General features: G+C 37.9%; 2 protein-coding genes across 2 annotated transcripts; one reads left to right on the top strand and one right to left on the bottom strand.

The window, feature by feature from the left end:
• Window positions 1-1,894: 1,894 nt before the first annotated feature.
• On the top strand, window positions 1,895-11,698 carry LOC140861787 (dolichyl-diphosphooligosaccharide--protein glycosyltransferase subunit 2-like). Its single transcript, XM_073264795.1, has 13 exons — window positions 1,895-2,084; window positions 3,067-3,140; window positions 3,688-3,759; window positions 8,629-8,853; window positions 9,246-9,347; window positions 9,466-9,555; window positions 9,655-9,803; window positions 10,180-10,291; window positions 10,361-10,444; window positions 10,646-10,726; window positions 10,838-11,062; window positions 11,171-11,293; window positions 11,457-11,698. Exons 1-13 carry the CDS (start codon window positions 1,895-1,897, stop codon window positions 11,571-11,573), a joined length of 1,644 nt encoding a protein of 547 aa, XP_073120896.1. The 3' UTR covers window positions 11,574-11,698.
• Window positions 11,699-11,879: 181 nt separating this feature from the next.
• LOC140861785 (cyclin-dependent kinase F-4-like) lies at window positions 11,880-13,837 on the bottom strand. Its single transcript, XM_073264793.1, has 9 exons — window positions 13,830-13,837; window positions 13,651-13,729; window positions 13,462-13,530; window positions 13,005-13,146; window positions 12,760-12,862; window positions 12,611-12,663; window positions 12,434-12,500; window positions 12,099-12,184; window positions 11,880-11,980 (listed from the first exon to the last, which is right to left on the bottom strand). Exons 1-9 carry the CDS (start codon window positions 13,835-13,837, stop codon window positions 11,880-11,882), a joined length of 708 nt encoding a protein of 235 aa, XP_073120894.1.
• Between the last annotated feature and the right edge of the window lie 6,387 nt (window positions 13,838-20,224).

The raw sequence follows: 20,224 nt of genomic DNA, 5'->3' as shown, positions 1-20,224 counted from the left end.
AGATCCATCAGCCTTATATTTTCGTTTTAGGATCCACTTGCATCCTAAAGGCTTTGTTCCTGGTGGAAGATCAACCAATTCCCATGTATGGTTTTGCATGAGGGATTCTATCTCGCTATTAATAGCTTCTTTCCATAACGGTGCCTCGGGACTCGATAATGCTTCCATTATTGTTCGAGGTTCATTTTCTAAAACATAAGTCGGAAATTCAGGACCAAAAATCTTTTCCTTTCTGGCCCTTTTTGTGGGGACCTCGGGTTGCTAATCACATCTTAGGGCAATTAATGAACAATTAACATTCATTAAACATCAATTAAATAAACCAAGAGCCAAGTAAATATTTTTTTTTAAAAAAAATCAGTGTCTCGCTCGATCGGTGAAAAACACCCGATCGAGCGAGCACAATTGCTCAGCTCTCGGATGAAAATATAATTTGGCCTCGCTCGATCCGTCAAATTCTGCGGATCGAGCGAGCCAAAAACTCAAAAGTTCTGTCCGCAAATTACAGGGCTCGCTCGATCCGTCAACTTCTGCGGATCGAGCGGCCTCCAAATTCCAGAAATTCTGCAGAAGAGTTTTTGCTGTCAAGGCTTGGTTCAAAGCATAAATCTTCAACAACATGGATTCTACACATGCTATAAAATCTGGAAATATGCATACATACATAATTGAAATCTTGAACATCAATACATGCATTTATTACATCAAACAAGTCGCTAAAGTACTACGTATAGATATAAATGGTACTACGTTGCTGACTACTTCATTTTCAAGCTAAAGTATTTTGATTTATACTACAAAATTAGACATTTGATGTGTAAATATGTGTTAATCACCATGGATGATACAAAATTAGGACATTGGATGCATATACAAAGTTGTTTTAACCATAGATGTTACAAACATATACAATAGATACATATACTTGTATTTGTTAATCACCATATATGCTACTAAATTAGACATTAGAATGCATAAACATGTTATAATCATGATTGATACAAAAAATTTAGACATTTTATGAGTGAAAATGTTTTAATCACCATTGATGTTACAAATTAGGACATTGGATACATAGATAAAGTTGTTTTAACCATAGATGTTGCAAACATAAACAATGGATACATATGCATGCATGTGTTTGTTAATCACCATATGTGCTACCAAAATTAGACATTAGGATTCATAAACATGTGTCAATTTCATCATTGATGCTATATAATCATGCACTTTACATTATGGTGTTGGTGCGTGGTCAGAAACGCAGTACCATTTGTATTGATACATAGTACATTTGCTTGAAAATTTAGTACATCTTCCATCTATGTTCATTAATAACATATAATTCATTCAAAAATATGTTTATACATCTAAGGTATATGTAACCTCTATGATCATTAATTTAATGACATATAAGTATCTCAAACATATAAAACATATAATTGGTGTTGTTGCGTGGTCAGAAACGTTGTACGGTCTCAAACAAGCTCCAAGACAGTGGTACAAAAAGTTTGATGATGTAATGAATAATGATGGTTTCCCGAGGTATCATGCTGATCACTGGTGTTATGTGAAGCTTGATGGTTCTTATATCATGCTACTGGTATATGTAGATGATATGTTGATAGCAGAAGTTTGTCTGAAGGAGATTGATAAACTAAAGATAGAATTTGCTATGAAGGATTTAGGTGCTGCAAAACAAATCCTTGGAATCAGGATCCTTAGAGATCGGGTGAATGGAGTCTTAAGTCTTGAGAATATTTCTGGAAGTAAAAATCCTGCTGATATGTTCACGAAGGTGGTGACCACTGACAAATTGAAGTTGTGCTCGACTTCAGTTGGACTGCAAGCATAAGAGAGGAAGAATGAGCTGTTGCATTGACTGTGTGAAGTCATGATTGAAATCAAGTCTTCAAGTGGGAGATTGTTGAAAGTTGGAGACAACCACCAACCAAAATTGAATGCACATGTTGGATTGGAGTTCACATTGGCCGGCAGCAATCCAAATTTGACATTGAATATGGATGGATTAAAAACGTGTACAAAAATCAATATTGAATTCCTTTTTGGCTGGCTTTCACAAGGTAGAAAATCCCATTCTTCTCTTCTTTTGTATTAACAAAGAGAGAATAAAATAAAAGAGAGAAAAAAAGTGAGTTTTTTTCGGAGATCTCTTGTGAGTTAGAGAATTATTTCTCGGTAATACTCGGGGTTTGAGTGTGGTGAGATAGAGTGTTTTGTATACACTTGTAATATTTCTCCGGTTATAAATATTGCAGCAGCTCCGTGTACGTAGCCTATATTGGGTGAACCACGTAAATCTTGGTGTTCTTGTTGATTGTTTTATTCCGCAATTATTATTATCGTCATGATCACTCCGGCATAATCCATAACAGACGTGATGTTTGTTGTGATGGGAATCATTAGCTTCATCCCTTATTTCAATTGGGTGGTATAATTTTTTCTTGTGATTCGGTAATTGTATTGATTGATTTATTTTTTGTATGTATTCGTTTATTATATGCTTGTTCTTATGCTCATGTAGATTTGGGTATTTGTTTGGTTGGATTCCGAAAAACAACGCTATGCAGTCTATGCTCTTGTCTATTTAGCTTCCTATTTGAGGTTTGATCCTGTCACTCTTTGTTTTCTTGAGTGAATCTTGGGTGTTTTTCGTTGTGAAATGATTTTGGGAGATAAAATAAAAGTGCATTTGCTATTATAGTTTATGTCAAATCATGCAAGTTTTTTGTTTGATTTATTTTGCAAGTGGTAAGAAATGAGAATGAGGATTGCATATTCATCCAAGAAATGTTCTTGTGCTTGAACGAGCTTAACTGGGGATTACAATAATAAATATTTGCATAGATGATACGTATTTGTACTCTAAATCAACATTCAGGACCTTCCAAGGATACTCTCTTCTTTTCCCTTGTGCTTTAAGTCTGGCCTCTGAAACTATAAACATATTACGAAATGCTCTCTTTTGCAATTAATTAATTAATTTTTAATATTCTGAGATATGCTCAAATATATTCTTACGTCTTCATGTTGCTCTCATTTTAGTCAGCGGAGAGAAGGCTTCGAAGCTTGGTCTAGACATCATTGTAAAGATCTCAGGATATACTGATGCTGCTCAGGTAATCATTGCAAAGTAATGAAACTGCAATGCCCATACCTGGTCTATCAGTTGGTATGTAGTTCTCCTACTCATGTCATCTCAAGTTATCCAACATTTTATGTATATTGACTGTGGATGAGTTGGAATTCTATCGTTCTGATATCACACATGGTAAGTTTCGATGGGATATTTGGAATCCGTTCGTTGCAATGGTTCAACATGTGTAGAGGGAAGTGGTTAACTTTAACTTGAAGCATTCACAGTGGTTTGAATCTTGCACCATATTCTTGAAACAAGGTCCTGTGATATGCAAAACGTGGGCTTGTGAATGTGTTAGATAACCACAAAGTGTGTATAGATTAGATGTTCCGTGCATGGGAACATTTTCTGTTTTGGTATCTATTTTTTGTAATTTCACAAGCTTCATTTCTAACATTCGCAAATACTGTCGAGAATTCTGCCTCAGCATTGTTCTGATATGCTTTCATGCATTTAAGTGCCTGTGGATCAATGTTTGAAGCAAAAAAAAGAATGTTTATTTCATTCCCCTTCACTTGCATTCTCAGCCATTACGAAGCAGAGAAAGTGCTAGGCCTGTTTTGCGAGTAAAACACACGTCTATATGTGCTGCTTCGCTGGTAATTATGTTGTACTGTGCTTGAGATCAGATTAACTCTTTGTCAATTGATTTTGTAATGATGACTTTAAGAGAGGGTCTTCTCTTGTTATAGAATATCTATGTTTGGCAATAAGAGTCTCTTTTGAAACATGAAATATGTTTCACATTATAGTTCTTTATGATCAGGACTTGTATATTTATTTCAAAAAACTTATGGGGCACTTTTGATTCCCTGATCGATACAAAATGTGAAATTTCTTGGAGGATGGTGCGATTACATGGGATTCCAGTGAGCATAGTCAGTGATAGAGACCCGCGATTTACCTCACGTTTTTGGGATAGTTTTCAGGAGGCATTGGGTACCACTCTAAGTTTGAGCACTGCATATCATCCGGAGAATGACGGGCAGTCAGAACGGATGATTCGTACGCTGGAGGATATGCTACATTTTTCTGTCATGGATTTTGGCTTATCTTGGCAGGATCAGTTACCTTTGATCGAATTTGCCTACAATAACAGTTATCATCGTAGTATTGATATGGCACCTTTCGAGGCATTGTATGGTTGACGGTGTCGTACTCCGTTATTCTGGGATGAATTCGGGGAACGACAAGTCGAGGGTCCTGAATTGGTGCAGCAGATTTTAGACAAGGTAGATTTGATCAAGCATAGGATCAAAGTTGCTCAAGATAGACAAACCAGTTATGCTAATATTCGTCGCAGGCCACTTCAGTTTGAGCCTGGTGAATATGTGTTTCTCCGAGTATTACCTTTCAGAAAGGTAATGAGATTCGGCGTGAAAGACAAGTTATCTCCTCGTTTTATTGGACCTTTCCAGATACTGGAAAAGATCGGAGATGTTGCATATCATTTGGCTTTACCGCCAAATCTTTCCAGTATACTTAATGTTTTTCATGTGTCGTTACTTCGACAATATATAGCTGATGAATCTCATGTGATTCAGTCTACTGATATTCAGCTAGAGCCAGATCTGTCTTTTGTTGAACGACCAATCCGTATCCTAGACAGGAAGGAGAAAGTTCTTTGGAACAAAACTATACCACTTGTGATGGTACAGTGGCAGCGCCGAGGCATTGAAGAAGCAACTTGGGAAACTGAGAGTCGTATGCAAGCGGAATATCCTGAGTTGTTTGCTTTGTACTTTTGATTTACCATGTAAGATGTAATTACAGTTGTTGTAATAAAACATGGTTTGATGTTTCATATTGTTATCTTGATTTTGTCTTTAGATGTTATTTCGCGGACGAAATATCTAAAGGTAGGGAGAATGTAGTAACTCAGGTTCCATTTTAAGATAATAATATGTTAAACATGATTAAGGGTTGGTAATTAATCAATTTTGGAGTGTTATTGGACTTCGGAAAAGAATTTGGGCTTTTGAATTTGGGCCGGATCGGAAGCTCCGAATCCAGATCGGAAGCTCCGATCCTAGCCACTTCGGAACCTCATCGGAAGCACAGAGATCTGAAGCTCCGATCCAGGAACGGAAGTTCCGATCTCCAGCTGCCAGCAATGCTCGATGACTCAGCCGCAAGTTTTGACAAGTGTTGAACGTAGAGCAGATCGGAAGCTCCAATCGCCCGATCGGAAGTTCCGATCCCGACGTGTCACACATGCACGCAGTGAGCTGGATCGGAAGCTCCGATCCTGAAATCGGAAGTTCCGATCCTGGCCGGGAATTTTGCCTATAAATAGGGCTCGTTCGATTTCATTTTGAAATACGAATTCCCGAGTTTCTTTCTTCAGTTATATAGTGAGAGATATACACTTGAGGGCCCTATCGGTTATAATAGAGATTCTGGAATAATCAATGTGTGGTTATAGTCATCCGGGACTAGCGACTCCAAAGGGCTAACTACGGACGAAGGTATGGTCCGGGAATCTGTTTAAGTTTTGGGAGTACTTATTAGCTTAGTTAAGGCTTATAGAATTTATGTAGTGATACGGTGAACTTTTGAATATAGGCTTGGAACCTAGGATCTTAATATACTTGAACTAGCCTAGAGGTACGTAAACATTGACTGAGATTGCCAGCGAGTATACATGTTTATATGTTGCATTTTATTTGGCATTATTATATGGCATGATATATGATTTACTGCTTTCTATATTCATGTGTCATGTGCATATACACGTTGAGCCTATACCTTGTTATACCTGACTATAGAGCCTCTCAGCTCTATACTCGATAGTCTGTCACTGAGAGTACCGCGATGGCGGGGACATGTATGTCCGACTACTCTGGTGTACTAGACGAGTGTGGTTGCATCCATAGGTTGATCCATGCGGTGGCAGCACTCATGTGGCGCTGGTACTGAGCATGACTTTTCAGATGACCCTTTACCAGTCATCATGTTGCATGAATCATATACATATGTTTACTCATGTTTATGTACTAGGCGTTAGCGCTCACGTCCTAGTTGTTATCTTGGACATCCTATTCCATGGGGCAGGTCGCAGGATGAACGGAGCCGGTAGTTCGAGGCAGGACTAGGGAGCCGAAGCTTTCAGGGGATTTTATACAGTAGGATTTGCTTAGCTGTATAATGGTTACTTTTAAGTTCTTCGATATGGTTTTATCACTACAGATTTAAGTCTGGATATGTTTTCCTAAGCTGTTATGTAAATTATGGATTATGTTTCCGCATGTTTTTACTCTGTTAAGAATTTTGCTGTATTAAGTTTAATGCATGCTATTAGTTGCCAGTTAGTAGGTGATTCCATGCAGGGTCACTACATTTTTGGTATCAGAGCATGCATAGATTTTGGGAATTAGTACTTGGGATTTACTCTAGTCTTAAGTAATTATTGCGCATTTGGGATTTTAATGTGCAATTCTTTTCAGGATATGGCTGATGAGAGTCATGGTAGTGTTGGCCAGGGAGGTGGTCATAATCATCGTCACCATCGCCATCAGGATGATCGACATCGTCCTCATGAGGGTAGACGCAGCTACACTATCAATAAGTTCATGCAAGTAGGACCGAAACCCTTGTTGGGAGGTGATAATCCTGAACAGGCAAGAGGTTGGATGTCTAAACTCGAGATTTCTTTTCGAGCTTTTGAGTGCACTGAGGAGCAAAAGCTGGAAGTTCTAGAATTTGTTCTAGAAGATAGAGCACGCTTATGGTGGGATGCCAAAGCTACTCAGGCATGTACTGAGAGAGGATAGGTGACTTGGGGGGATTTCTGTCAGCAGTTTCAGAAACTGTATTTTCCTCCAGCTGTTCGTCAGGCACGATCTATGGAGTTGCTGACTCTAAGGCAAGGATCAATGACTATTGATCAATATCAGCAACGATTTCTTGATCTGCTACCTTTCAGTCCTCATATCAATGAAAGTGATGCGTCCAAGTATGATATCTTTCTGCAAGGCCTGAATCAAGATATCTACTCACAAGTTGTCGTATGTGATAATTCGACATCTTATGAGACTTTGGTGAACCGTTGCCGTCAAGTGGAGAACAGCAATAGGCGGGCACTGTTGATGATGCCAGGACAGCCTAGTGGATCTCTTGGGCCTAGGGCTCAATCTGTTGTGCAATCTGGACCTATGTCTTCTTCTACTACTACTACTTCATTTGGTTCTCATGGTTCACGAGGTACTTTCCGTTTCGGAAAGAAGAATAAGAAGAAGGAAGAGGAATTTTGCAGCCACTGTGGTGGGAAGCATCCTGCAGCTTCTGTTATCATTTCTGTTTTGTGAGTGTTTACTAGCTGAGGCTAGGGTATATTGTATTACAGAGTTTAACTCTGGGAATATTGCAATATTATTAGCTATTATTGATTGGGTAATTTCTTTGTTATTGTTGTGATCGCCGTTCATTGTTCTCTTTCACAACAGTAATACCATGGGATTTTAATTTTACAGTCACCGAGAGTGTATTGAAGTATTACGTACCATTGTCAGTTCGTAGAGTGCGGATGTGGGCATTAAATTGGGTTTCAATCAAATGATGAAATTTGGTGAATGTGGTATATGAGTCAAATTTGTTCCTGAGAAGGTAAACCCAGGTGGCCTGTGTGTGATGGTCGATAAATGTTATAAACCATCATTTACCATGTTGTGTCGTAACCATTGAGGGACCACCCCAGATATCGCTGTGAATTAATGAAAATGGTGACGAGGGTGTATACGACTTTCGAGAGAAAGCAACTCTGAAATGCTTGGCAAGTTGACAAGTATCACATGAAACCAAATCGAGATCTTTATTAATCATTAGAAATGAAGGAACAAACGTCTTAAATATGAAAAACTTGGATGGCCTAGACAATGGTGCAATAACATTATTTTGGAAAAAATCGAAACAGATGCAGAACTGACACTGGACAAAAGAGATTGTCGACTGATGGGTGGAGCATTCTCGAAGTATTAAAAACTATGGCGAATCCTAGCACTGCCAATCGTCCTCCCCGATAGTAGTTCTTGAAATAAAACAAGAGAAAGGTAAGAATTTCGCGACTTAATTATTATCCTTAGCTAGTTTACTGACAGAGATCAGATCACACTTCAAGAAGGGGACATGAAAAACGGATTTAAGAATAATATCACTCGACAATTGAATATTGCCAGCACCTAAAACAAGAGTTAGGGAACCACCAGCTCTAACGGTAGTACGTCTAGTGGAAAGAATATAATTGGAAAAGAGATTAGTGTCTCCCGTCATATGATCGGAGGCTCCGGAATTGACAATCCAAGACTCTGCAACACAAGAATTTAGGGCAGAACGGATTTTACCAGTTTGGGTAATGGAGGAAGAGCCAACAGGTGGACTTGGAGATGGATTGAGAGAGGACTGACGTAGAAGACGACAATATTGTTCAATTTGCTCTATCTGTTCCTTTGTGAATGGTGCAGTGATGCCAGAGGTTGCAGGTTGCTCTTGGGCTGTTTGCGTTTGGAAGCCACGGCCTTGGGGTCATTTCGGTGGCTGCCAGTCCACTTGTTTGCCTTGGATTTCCCAGCACTTCTCCTTGGCATGTCCGGGACGTTGGCAGTGTTCGCACCAAGGGCGTTTGTCTTGGCGCTGGCCCTGGCTGTCGGATTTGTTTGAGATCAAGGCAGAGACTTCCGGGGCAGAAGGCGCAGCTGGTAAGGAGATGGGCAGCATGACTTTGTGGCACATCTCTTCACGCCGAACCTCAACAAATGCATCTTCAGGAGATGGGAATGGCTCTCGTGCAACAACACATTCTCGAACATCCTCGAGTTCCTGACTCAGTCCTGCCAAGAAATCAAAGATATGCTCTTTTTCCAGGTTTTGTTGGAGGGCTGCCCAGAAAAAGATCCAACTCTTGCAACAAGTCTTGAAGATCCGTTTTGTACCTTCCAATCATGTGACCTAGTCCATCACTCGACACAATGGGTCATTGACACCTGTAAAATGTTTGCTGAAAGTCTTCAACTTAGTTCTTCTTCAGACTGTCTCAGAATTTTGTTCTATGCATGTCTGGTCTGTTACTCTGCCACTTTATGTTTTGTAGGTGCGGGTCAACACTGTGTTGGGATCTGCTGCTCCGCCACTGACTGTCAATCTCAGGCAAATTTTTGTTTCAGGTTCAAAAGATGCTTCTGTCGTTAACCAGGTTCACCTTTTTACTCAATACTTCTTACTCAGTCACACTATAGTTTTGAGCACATCTGAAAAACTGCATATGAACAATGCACCTGAACAATTGAAGTGCTTTGAATCTTATGATGCAGAAGCTTAAGTTTGACCCTGACAGTGGAATGCATGTGTTGGAAACATTGCCAACTAATATTGATATCGGGAACTATGTTTTTTCTTTTGAGGTACTTACCTTTTTTCCCCTGTTGCTCATTCTCTATGTATTCTTTTAAGTTACTCTTCTTTTCTGTTTTGTGCTGATTTTCTTTGTTTTCAAATTGTAGATTATACTTGATGATCCAGAATATAAGAAAACGTATGTAACTGGTGGGCGAACGAAAGTTCCAATACATTTAACGGGAGTAGTTCAAGTCGACAATGCAGAGATTGCGGTACTTGACAGTGATCTTGGGAGTGTAGAAATGCACAAAAAGTACATCCTTTGAAACCATTCATGTTGTTATATCCTTCTCTCTTTTGGCTTATTTCTCTGCTATAAACTACCTGTCTCGTGATTCTCTGTCTTCTGTTCTGCATACTTGGTTCTTCCACTGGTCAGTGTGTTACCATGTTTTCTTTATTTTTTAATTGTACCCAACTCTTGCATAGGTCTTTTCTTGGCAGTTATCTTCTTTTCCTTCACCGCCATTCTTGTATTTTGTCAATCTTATATATATTTATATCATGGTTCTTGGCTTATGGTTTTCGAAGTCTTAACGATCATAGAAATTTCGTTTCGTAATTTTTTTATATTCATTAGGGAAACAGTTAAGAGCAGCAGCTTAGTTTTTGTATATTTTGTGATTCAGGCTGGATTTATCTGGAGGGAGTACTGTTTCTTTATATGCAAACCATCTCCAGAAATTGCGGTTGTCTTTTACTTTGACGTCTCCTTCTGGACATGCGTTCAAGCCTCACCAGGTTGGTGTTCTAATCTATAGTTCCTTAAACGTCAAGTATTTTATGTTTTGACCATCATGCTCTAAGCAGGCATTCCTCTCACTAAGACATGACAGTGGAGTTGAGCATATCTTTGTGGTGAGCAACTCCGGGACAAAGTTCGAGACTATTTTAGTAAGCACACGTAACCTTCTCTAGTAATGCTACACCATTTATATGATGTGGGCTTTGAAATTTTAGATGCAATTTAGAGTGAAATAAGAACGGAAGCTTCAAACCGACTGTTGAGAATCATTATTTAATGCTTGCACATGAAACATCTAACCATTTCTACAAATGGCTAACTTGTCCATATCTTTGTGTTGTGTCTTGTAGGATTTTTTGGGACTGGTTGAGAAGTTTTATTATTTGTCTGGAAAATATGACATTCAACTTACAGTTGGTGACTCTGTCATGGTAAATGTTGCGTGGAGTGAAAGTTTTGTGCTGCTGAGATTCCCTCCCATCCATAGTTCCTGCATATGCCATTCCATGGTCGAGCTAATTTCCTTTTCTCATCTATTTCAGGAGAACTCATTCTTCCAACTTCTGGGCCTTATCGAATTAGATTTGCCAGACGCACCCGAAAAGGCGGCTCACCCTCCTCCACAGTCTGTTGACCCTTACTCTAGCTACGGGCCCAAGGCGGAAATAACTCACATTTTTAGGGCTCCAGAGAAGCGTCCTCCTAGAGAGCTCTCTCTTGTTTTCTTGGGTCTTGTTCTCTTGCCATTTTTGGGTTTCTTGGCTGGGGTAATTTCCGATTTATATTTCCACTTCCTATTTGCATTTTTTATTTCTTACCATTTTCTGTGTCCCCTTGTTTTGTCACTAATGTTTCTTGCATTTACACCTCCATAGCTCTTTTACCTGCGCGCCAACCTGAAGAATTTGCCGAGGTCAACTATTCCTGCAGCATTTGCCATTTTCTTCCATTTGGGCATTGCAGCTGTTCTGTCACTCTATGCACTCTTCTGGTTCAAGGTTTACCTCTATTATTTTTCCTCTTTTTAAGTAATAATTTGTTCACCAGCATATTCTTTCTTTCTTTCTTTCTTTCTTTCTTTCTTTCTTCCTTTTTTTTTTTTTTTTTTTTTTTTTCTGGGATCAAAACTAATCAAATATTTAACTTCACTTTTTTTGGCAGTTGGATCTGTTCACAACACTAAAGGCACTTGGAATCCTGGGGATGTTCTTGATGTTTGTGGGACACAAAACACTTTCCCATCTCGCATCCACATCCGCCAAGTTGAAATCTGCTTGATACATGGATCGGCAGTATTTTCACGGTTCCATCGTTTTTCAAATCGAGAGAATGTTGGGCGATATGATTGAAGTTTTGTTGTAGGGACGGAAATTAAGTTATATCAGTATACCCTTATTTTTGTCACAGTTTCTTTCTTCTCCAAATTTATATGGATTAGTGAAAATGTGGGGATTAGACTGTCACTGCTCAAGTGTTCATCGACACATTCTGAAAAAAAATATATATTAAAGCATGCACCAGACTCCGAGTTTCAAACTTATGGCACGATGGATGCTCATATTTTGTTCCCATAGAATTCGAACTTCAAAGAGAATCCAGAATCTTCATCTTCTCCAAAATAGAGAACCCAAGTTGATGCAAAAAATTACCAAAAGAAGCCATGGCAAGTGGCAGCCACTTGCTTCCTTGCCCATTCCACTAAAGCAATCAATGAAGCTATCTTTGCTTAAGTTGTGTCAATTTCTTGTTCATCGGGCGACTCGCTTTTCCCATATTTGATTTTGAGATGGTATTCCTACCTACCGTTGTCTTGAAATGATGGCACTAGGAAAATACTCTTGGTCGGACTCCCAATTACACAGCTTATTTTATGAATTTCATCTGCTCCACTGCATAAAAATGCAAAAGACACATCAACAATTATATTCAATGTTTTTAAAAAGCCAAAACGAAAGGAAAACATATTATAGGCCATGCATGAAGCAAATTAAATGTAGTTCACAGCAGGTGCTGATAATATATATATATATATATATCAACTTCACAAGGATATTTATAAGCGCAAAATAATTATATAAAAAAAAACACATCGGATCAGATAAATTCAAGAAACATGGTGGGAGGAACATGAAATGTACCTTGAGCCCGGAAAAAGTGGGCGAAGAATAAACAGTTCCGCCATTATAGCACCCATAGCCCACATGTCTACCAAATAGATACATGCAAAAACATATTAATTTGTGTCAAGGAATGCATTATATTCCAAAATTAAACAAAACCAAAAAAATTAAATAACGTGTCGTATATATACTCACCAACTGGCGGACCATAAATTGGAGAACCAAGCAGAACTTCAGGGGCTCGATACCTACAACACATATATATATTGGAAATTTAATTTGGAAGTTAAAATTTATTTGAACTTATTAATTAAAGACTAGATGAGCGACAACAAACAACTCACCATCTTGTGGTGACATAATCTGTGAATAGGGGATGAGAATCCACCTCCCGAGCCATTCCAAGATCAGCAATTTTAATTCCATCATTTGACGCCAACAAATTTTCTGTCCCAAATATATATAACAGAATAATTAATTTCACAGATGATCAATATTTAATTTGATTTTATATATATATTATATTTCTGAATTTTAGTTTTTTTTTTTGTTTTATCATCAAAACTAAAAATACTAATAATTAAATTACCTGGCTTGAGGTCACGATGGAAGTAGCCACGATTATGCATGTGTGCAAGACCTTCAAATATTTGGAAGCACCACATCCTCACTTCTGCTTCGGAAAAAGCTACTTTTCTACGGTTCTTCATTACTTGGAATAGATCCGATTCCTGAATTACACAAAACAATATTATTACCAACGAGCCGGAAAACAAATTAAGTACTACGTACAAGATCGATATATCATCAACAAATTATATATATATATATATATATTTATAAACCAAAATACTTAATTACGTACTATGTATTCAAACACAAAGACAAGTCACCGTGTTCCATAATAACTTGTTTGAGTTTTATTATACTTGAATGACTCATTGCTCGTAGCGTCTGTGCATCAAGATCGAAATAATGAATCATCGATCCAACAAAATCTTGAAATCCAACAATAATATATAAAACAAACAAATTAAACAAATTACCTTGACTTCTCGGAGGTTCTTGCACGATTCCCACGAACGATATCTTGTTTTCAGCTTCTTGATAGCAACCTGTACGTACGTGGTTAATTAGTTTGATGATGATCAGAAATAAAAAAAAATTTAGAAAGAACAAGAAACGTAATCGATTTCGATTTCGATCCTTTATATATGAGAGGTGTACGTATATACCACTTCACCAGATTGCTTACAAACAGCCTTCGAAACAGTTCCATATGAACCGCTGCCGACTTCCTTGATTATGTTGTACCTACAACAAATATAACATATCGATCCATCTACATGATGATCATATTGAGAATTATAAATAAAATAAAAAATGGCAACTATACAAATATCAAATTACGTACCTTTCCATTGTCGATTGAAATCAATGAACAAAATTGAAGTGTTTATTGATCTGAACTGATAGACCACCACCAAATATTTAATTTGCAGCTAGTTTTTTTTTTTTCGCGTAACGTGAGATATATATATATATGTGTGTGTTTGTTTTCAAAAGGGTGCGTGCAATGTACGTATGAAGAGGATATAAAACTACTAACGGATTCAATTTTATGAAATTCTTCATACCGGTATGGTACGGTATGGTATATGGCATACGGTATCAGAGTTTGATACGTTATACCGTACCGTACCCAGCCCTACTCACAAATATTTGTGAACTCATTATTCAACATCATCTATCCAATATCTCACATTTCAAATATCTTACATTCTACCTGGTAAATAAAATGTTCTTCACAAGGGTGAATATTTAAATTTTAATATGGGTCTCCCCAGATGTCCACCATTACGAGTGTCCTAAATTAATTAGGGTTTCGTTGTGCATTAGATAACTCATCTCACAATAAAAATTTCGTGAATTATATAATCTTCCATTTTCGTTTTCGTATTTTCTTTCTTTCTTTCTTTCGGCAACATGCTTCAATTCTGGAACCAATATATATCTCTGATTCTCTATGCACGGGCCGCACGGGGTTGTCTAGTTTCGTCAGTTTTACTAGTTTAAATGCTACCGTGGATTTAAATCTAGATTGCTGTTATCGGGTTGGTCCATTGGTAAGGGTTAATTAAGAATGCTGTTTTCTAATTAACTAATATTACGGTGAAACAGGAATTGAATTTTCAATGACGAATATTTAATAAGATTAATTATTTAGAGAATCGATGATTGAATGAATGAATATCAAGGGTGTAGTTGACCGATACCAAGTCTCGTCTCTTATTGAATTTCTCCAGTCTTTTATTTAAAATTTTCATGCTAGTGAATTTTGATTGCTTAAAGTTTTTAGTAGTTAATCCAAACTTGAAAACCCCCATTTATTTTATTTAGAACACATTGAATTTACCTTTCCTCGTGGGAACGATCCCTAATCACACTACTACATTTTCAGTGATTATCTGCTTGAGTTGGGTAATTTGGGCGTGACACGATAAGCGCTACCAAATTTTGGCGCCGTTGCCGGGGAACGGTGTTAATTTTTTTGTGTTCTTTTATTTTGTTTTATTTTGCTTTATTCTATTATTCTCACTTTTTTTTTTCTTTTCTCTGGTTCTAGCTTTCTCTAGTTCATGCTTTCAGGTGATCTTGTTGAAGAGGATTTTTTCTACGATCCAGAGATCGAAAGAACTTTGCATAGTCGAAGGCGAGAACTCCGTAGGCAACAACAAGAAGCCGCTGCTCGAGCTGCTTTTCCAGAAGAAGAGATGGCTGCTAATGCTAATCTGAGTCTCAGACAATTGGGCACTCCTGATCCCAATCAACAACCTTTATGCATTACTTTTCCTACATTAGAAAATAATGCTACGTTTGAAGGGTTATATTCCTTTGCTTTGGGATGAGATAGGGGAACAATAGGTCTAAGGACCGGAATTGATTCAACAGATTGTGGATAACGTAGAGCTGACCAAGAAGAGGATCAAGACAGCGCAGGACAGGCACGCCAGTTACGCCAATAACAAGCGCAAACCACTGCATTTCGAGACAGGAGAGTATGTATTCCTGAGAGTATCACCTTTTCGGAAGGTGATGAGATTTGTCCTGAAGGGAAAGTTAGCGCCCAGATTCATTGGTCCATTCGAGATATTGGAGAAGGTTGGAGATTTGGCTAATGGTTTGGAATTACCACCATATCTCTCCAGCATTCACAATGTGTTCCACGTATCATTACTCCATCAGTATGTTGAAGATGAATCGCACATTCTACATCCGACAGAGTTTCAGTTGGAACATGATTTGTCATACGTTGGGAGACCACTGAGGATTCTTGGCAGGAAGGAATGGGTACTTCGGAATAAAATAATTACTCTAGTCATGGTTCAATAGCAGCATCGAGGAACTGAGGAAGTGACTTGGGAATTAGAGATTCGTATGAGTTCTGAGCACTCAGAGTTGTTTTGATGTAATTTTTTTTTTCGTGCAGCTAAGTTGTATTTTGATCTGCAGTATAATTGTAATAATAAGGTGTTCAGTGATTAATTGTTCTGATTATCCTAGTCTAAATTTCAAGGATGAAATCTCTTAAGTTGGATAGAATGTACTAGTTTGACTCCTACTTGAGCTAATCTATCACTTAAATATGATTATGGGATACTAATTGAGCTTAAAGAGTTGAAAATCGAATTCAGAACGATTAAAAATGGTTTCCAAACTTCGAATATATGGGACAGATCGGAAGTTCGAAGGAGGATCGGAAGTTCCGATCGTGTTAGGAAGCTAGCATTGCTGATCGGAAGATACTAACAGTTCTGATGTTCCAAACGTGAGATCTATAGTTCCGATCGTGTGACAATCGGAAAGGACATGGGCTTTGATTGGGTGATTGGACAAGAAAGAGTTCAAAAGCTCCAAACTAGGATCGGTAGTTCCGAACCATTATCGTCAGTCGAGTGGTCAAATTGGAGACACGTAGTTGGAGGAGAATGATCCAAAGCATGATTGGAAGCTCCGATCGCGAGATCGGAATTTCCGAACTTGGTCTATAAATATGAGGCCGAGAGCTCATTTGCACTTGCCAATTCCAATTGTTCCCCTCTCGAGTTTTACTAGCTTTTAGGGCCTTTTGGGCGTTCTTTCGGAGGCCGATCGATAACGACAAACATATATATAATACAAGACTCAGATTTGTTTAAGTGAGTATCTATTAATCTAGTTAAGGATTTTAGATGATAAATAGTGATACAATGATTGTCTGCTTATAGGCTTGGACTAGAGGACTTTTATCGCTAGGTTGCCTACTTTGAGGTACGGACATATTATCTGAGATATCTTGGTTGAGTATGCATGTTCTATGTTTGCATGTTTTATGTGGCATTGATTATATGTGCATGGATTATGTCACGGATATTATTGATGCATGCATTACACGTTGAGCATGTATTATTTTTATAACCGGCCAGTAGAAGGGCCGCTCATCTCCGATATATTTTGTGGATGGATACCATAGTTTTGTATCCAGATATGTCCACGGATTTATGGTATGGGATTGCCTCCTGATTCAATAGCCCATTGTACTACATACCATGGCGCCTTTGATTGAGCAGTGATTTCTAGATAGGTGTCATGTTCCCTTCATTTGCATTAGTATTCATAGCACTTGTATACTCATGCTTTCGTACTGAGCTTGTTATGCTCATGTCCTCGGTTTTGTTCTGTACACCACATTCCACAGGGTCAGAATCAGGTTGGACAAACCAGGTGGTGGCAGTCGTTGATCTGCAGCAGGGTGGATTTATACTGTACCAGGTTTCTGTTTTTGGGATATTATTACTGTTATTCGATGGGGTTGTATAACATGTTTATTGGTATTTAATACCGGTTGTATTCTGCCGATGGTTTTTAGTTTTTTGAATTAAGTTTCTGCTGGATTTCTGATTTATCGCTTTTAATTTGATTTGCATATTTAAGCTTTGGTTAATTAATTATTCTGGGTTGGGTCACTACATTTAGAGTCCCTATGCAAAACGTTTCAATTTTTGGTGTCAGAACGGAAGAAACGACACACGTGATCGAATTAGCTATGTACTGCATCTATATGTTATACCCTTTCATGAAAGACATGTTTATTATGCAAGTCACAAAATATTATGAAGCATTACATGCATGAATGAGTTTTGCATCATTATTAGCAAGCACGACATTTATTACGAAAGTTATGAGCATGAGATGACGACGTTTATGATGAAAGTTATGATGATATGATGTATGCGTGAAAAAATTTTGATGTTGTTTGTGACTTTGTGGTGGCAAAACGAGACGAAATGACGAGATTTGGACTTTTGGGATGAGCTTTGGAAGGGTGTCAGTGGTACGAAAGTACTGTTCGAAATACCCTGACTGAGTATGCATGTATTTTGTGTTGCATGATTTATATGACATGATTTTATCTGCATATATTATGACATGTTATTATGCTGCATGCATGATAATCTTGAGCTTGTATCATTGTGATATCCTATAGTAGGGTGTTTACCCTATCTTGTTAGTGGATGGTTGGACACATGGACTTGTGTCAGGTCACCATCAGTTGGGTATGTAGGTCACCTCCTGAAGCGACGACACAAGGTGCTACCTACCCAGGGCCCTAGTTTGTTCTTGACCTCGAGTCTTGGTACACGTACATTTGCATTCATGCACATATAATATTATATACTCATACTCTCGTACTGCGCATTTTATGCCCATGTCTTTGTACTATTTTGGACACCCTATTTCATGGGATAGGTCTCACACTTGATGGAGCTGGAGGCTCAGGGAGACCATAGTTGCGGGTCTGCAACAGTGGTGGAGTTAGGTTCTGATGTTGGTTGTTAATTTTCCAGTTGGACTGTTGAACTCAATTTATTTCGATATGGTTGTATAACTTAAGTATTTTACAGATTCCTTTCCTTGGGATTGTATTTGATTATGTTTTTCGTTGTTTTAATTCTGATTATTGTTTAATTAAGTTAAATGCATGCTTAAGCTCTTGATTAGGAGGTGATCACGGTGCGGGTTACTACATTTATTGTATCCAAGAATGCATAGAAATCTTGGGATCTAGATTTTTCCTTGGAATTAACCTTTTGATCATCGTGTAGATGGCGGGTTATGATGATGATAGTAGCCATGGTAGCGTAGGTGGAAGCTGGGGCATTAAGGAAGATTGTGAGCATCATCGGGGCCAACATCACCATCGTCATGATAACCATAGACGCTTCAGTATGCATTGATTCATGCAGATGAGTCCTAAGCCGTTGATTGGAGGCGAGTCTTCGGAAGATGCAGAGAATTGGATAGAATGCATGGAAAACTGCTTTCGGGAATTTCACTGCACAGAGGAGCAAAAATTGGAGACTCTTAATTTCCTACTGGAGGGTCGTGCTCGGAAATGGTGGAGGTCCAGATCTACACCCTTCATCACGGCATGAAGAGTAGCTACTTGGACAAAATTTTGCACAGCTTTTGATAAGTTGTATTTTCCTCCCGCACTTCGACAGGCAAAGGCGAGTGAATTGCTGGGATTGAAGTAGGGCTCAATGTCAATTGACGTGTAGTAGCCCAGTTCCATTTTACAAGATTAAGTTGCTAATCATGTTTATATTTAATTTAACATGATTAAGGGATTTGAATATGATCAATCGGACTAAGGGATTTGGTCCAGTATGCCCAAAAAATGTTTAATGGGCTTATTGGGCCTAAATAGGATCGAAACTTCCGAACCAGGATCGGAAGCAAAAAAGCAGTTTGGAAGCAACATGAGAGATCGGAACGTCCGATCATGAGATCAAAGCTTCCGATATGCATCAGCTGGGATGTGGCATTAGGATTTGTACACGTAGCTGCATGCAGGAGACCGAAACCTCGGAAGTGCAGATCGAAGCTTCCGATCTTTGTCTTTAAATAGGGGTCCGAGGCCTCATTTTCAAATGCTCATTTCACCTCTCCTTGGCCCATTTTAGCTCAATTTTAAGAGCTTTTGGGTACTCTTATTTTAAGAGTTGGAGTAGGTAGTAGTTTTTATATAATGAACAGTGTTCGTAGTAGCGGCCGAGCGGCGGAGCTCTGGCTAGACGTCCAGGGGTCGTAACTAGGCTGTGTCCAGGCTCTGGGGCATTCGACATCAGCGGGCTGACGATAAATGAAGGTATGGCTCCGGTGGGGGCCGTCGCCCCCCCTCAATTTTTCCAAATTTTTTTGTATATATATTATATATATCATATATATAATTAATTAAATAAAAAAATTAAAAACTCTTTTTATATTTGTGAGATCAATGTATATTTTTCATTAATTCCGCAAGAACAAACTCTGATACAAAAATTCACATAATATGAATCACATTTAATTGCAAAAATTTTGAAACAAATGTATTCTCGACGGTTTAACAAATTAAAAACAGTTACCTTTAAATAAGTATTTCTATTGTTTAATTTGATTTCTTGTACAATCATCAATTTTTAATGTATCAATTAAACTACTAAAATTATAATCACTATTATGAAAAAACTGAAAAATAATATATATGTTAGTATGTCATAGATATATTAATTAGATTAATTTAACTATTTCAATTTTAACTTTAATAGAACGTGGAGTTTTAGGTGTTAAATTTTTAATTAAATATAGAAGATTTATGTTTTAACATTTATTCATTGATATTACACTTGTGCATATTTTGTTCAAAATTTCATAATAAATTTAATCACTACTTAGTTTGAAATTGTATATAAAAAAATTCGAATATAATAATTTATCTAAATA

The sequence above is a fragment of the Henckelia pumila genome, chromosome 4, assembly GCF_033568475.1.
Source record: "Henckelia pumila isolate YLH828 chromosome 4, ASM3356847v2, whole genome shotgun sequence".
Lineage (NCBI taxonomy): Eukaryota > Viridiplantae > Streptophyta > Magnoliopsida > Lamiales > Gesneriaceae > Henckelia > Henckelia pumila.
The sequence above is the reverse complement of the archived record's forward strand: the minus strand, read 5'-3'. Positions and strand labels throughout refer to the sequence as shown.

What these genes read in the sequence shown, in the direction of transcription:
- LOC140861787 (XM_073264795.1), top strand. Translation starts at nt 1,895, where the DNA reads ATGATTGAAATCAAGTCTTCAAGTGGGAGATTGTTGAAAGTTGGAGAC. An exon ending in TTTTGGCTGGCTTTCACAAG is followed by an intron (nt 2,085 to 3,066) that starts GTAGAAAATCCC and finishes CTCTCATTTTAG; the next exon opens with TCAGCGGAGAGAAGGCTTCG. An exon ending in CAAAGTTCGAGACTATTTTA is followed by an intron (nt 10,445 to 10,645) that starts GTAAGCACACGT and finishes TGTGTCTTGTAG; the next exon opens with GATTTTTTGGGACTGGTTGA.
- LOC140861785 (XM_073264793.1), bottom strand. An exon ending in GATTATGTCACCACAAGATG is followed by an intron (nt 12,664 to 12,759) that starts GTGAGTTGTTTG and finishes TATGTGTTGTAG; the next exon opens with GTATCGAGCCCCTGAAGTTC. An exon ending in AATTTATGGTCCGCCAGTTG is followed by an intron (nt 12,501 to 12,610) that starts GTGAGTATATAT and finishes TCTATTTGGTAG; the next exon opens with ACATGTGGGCTATGGGTGCT.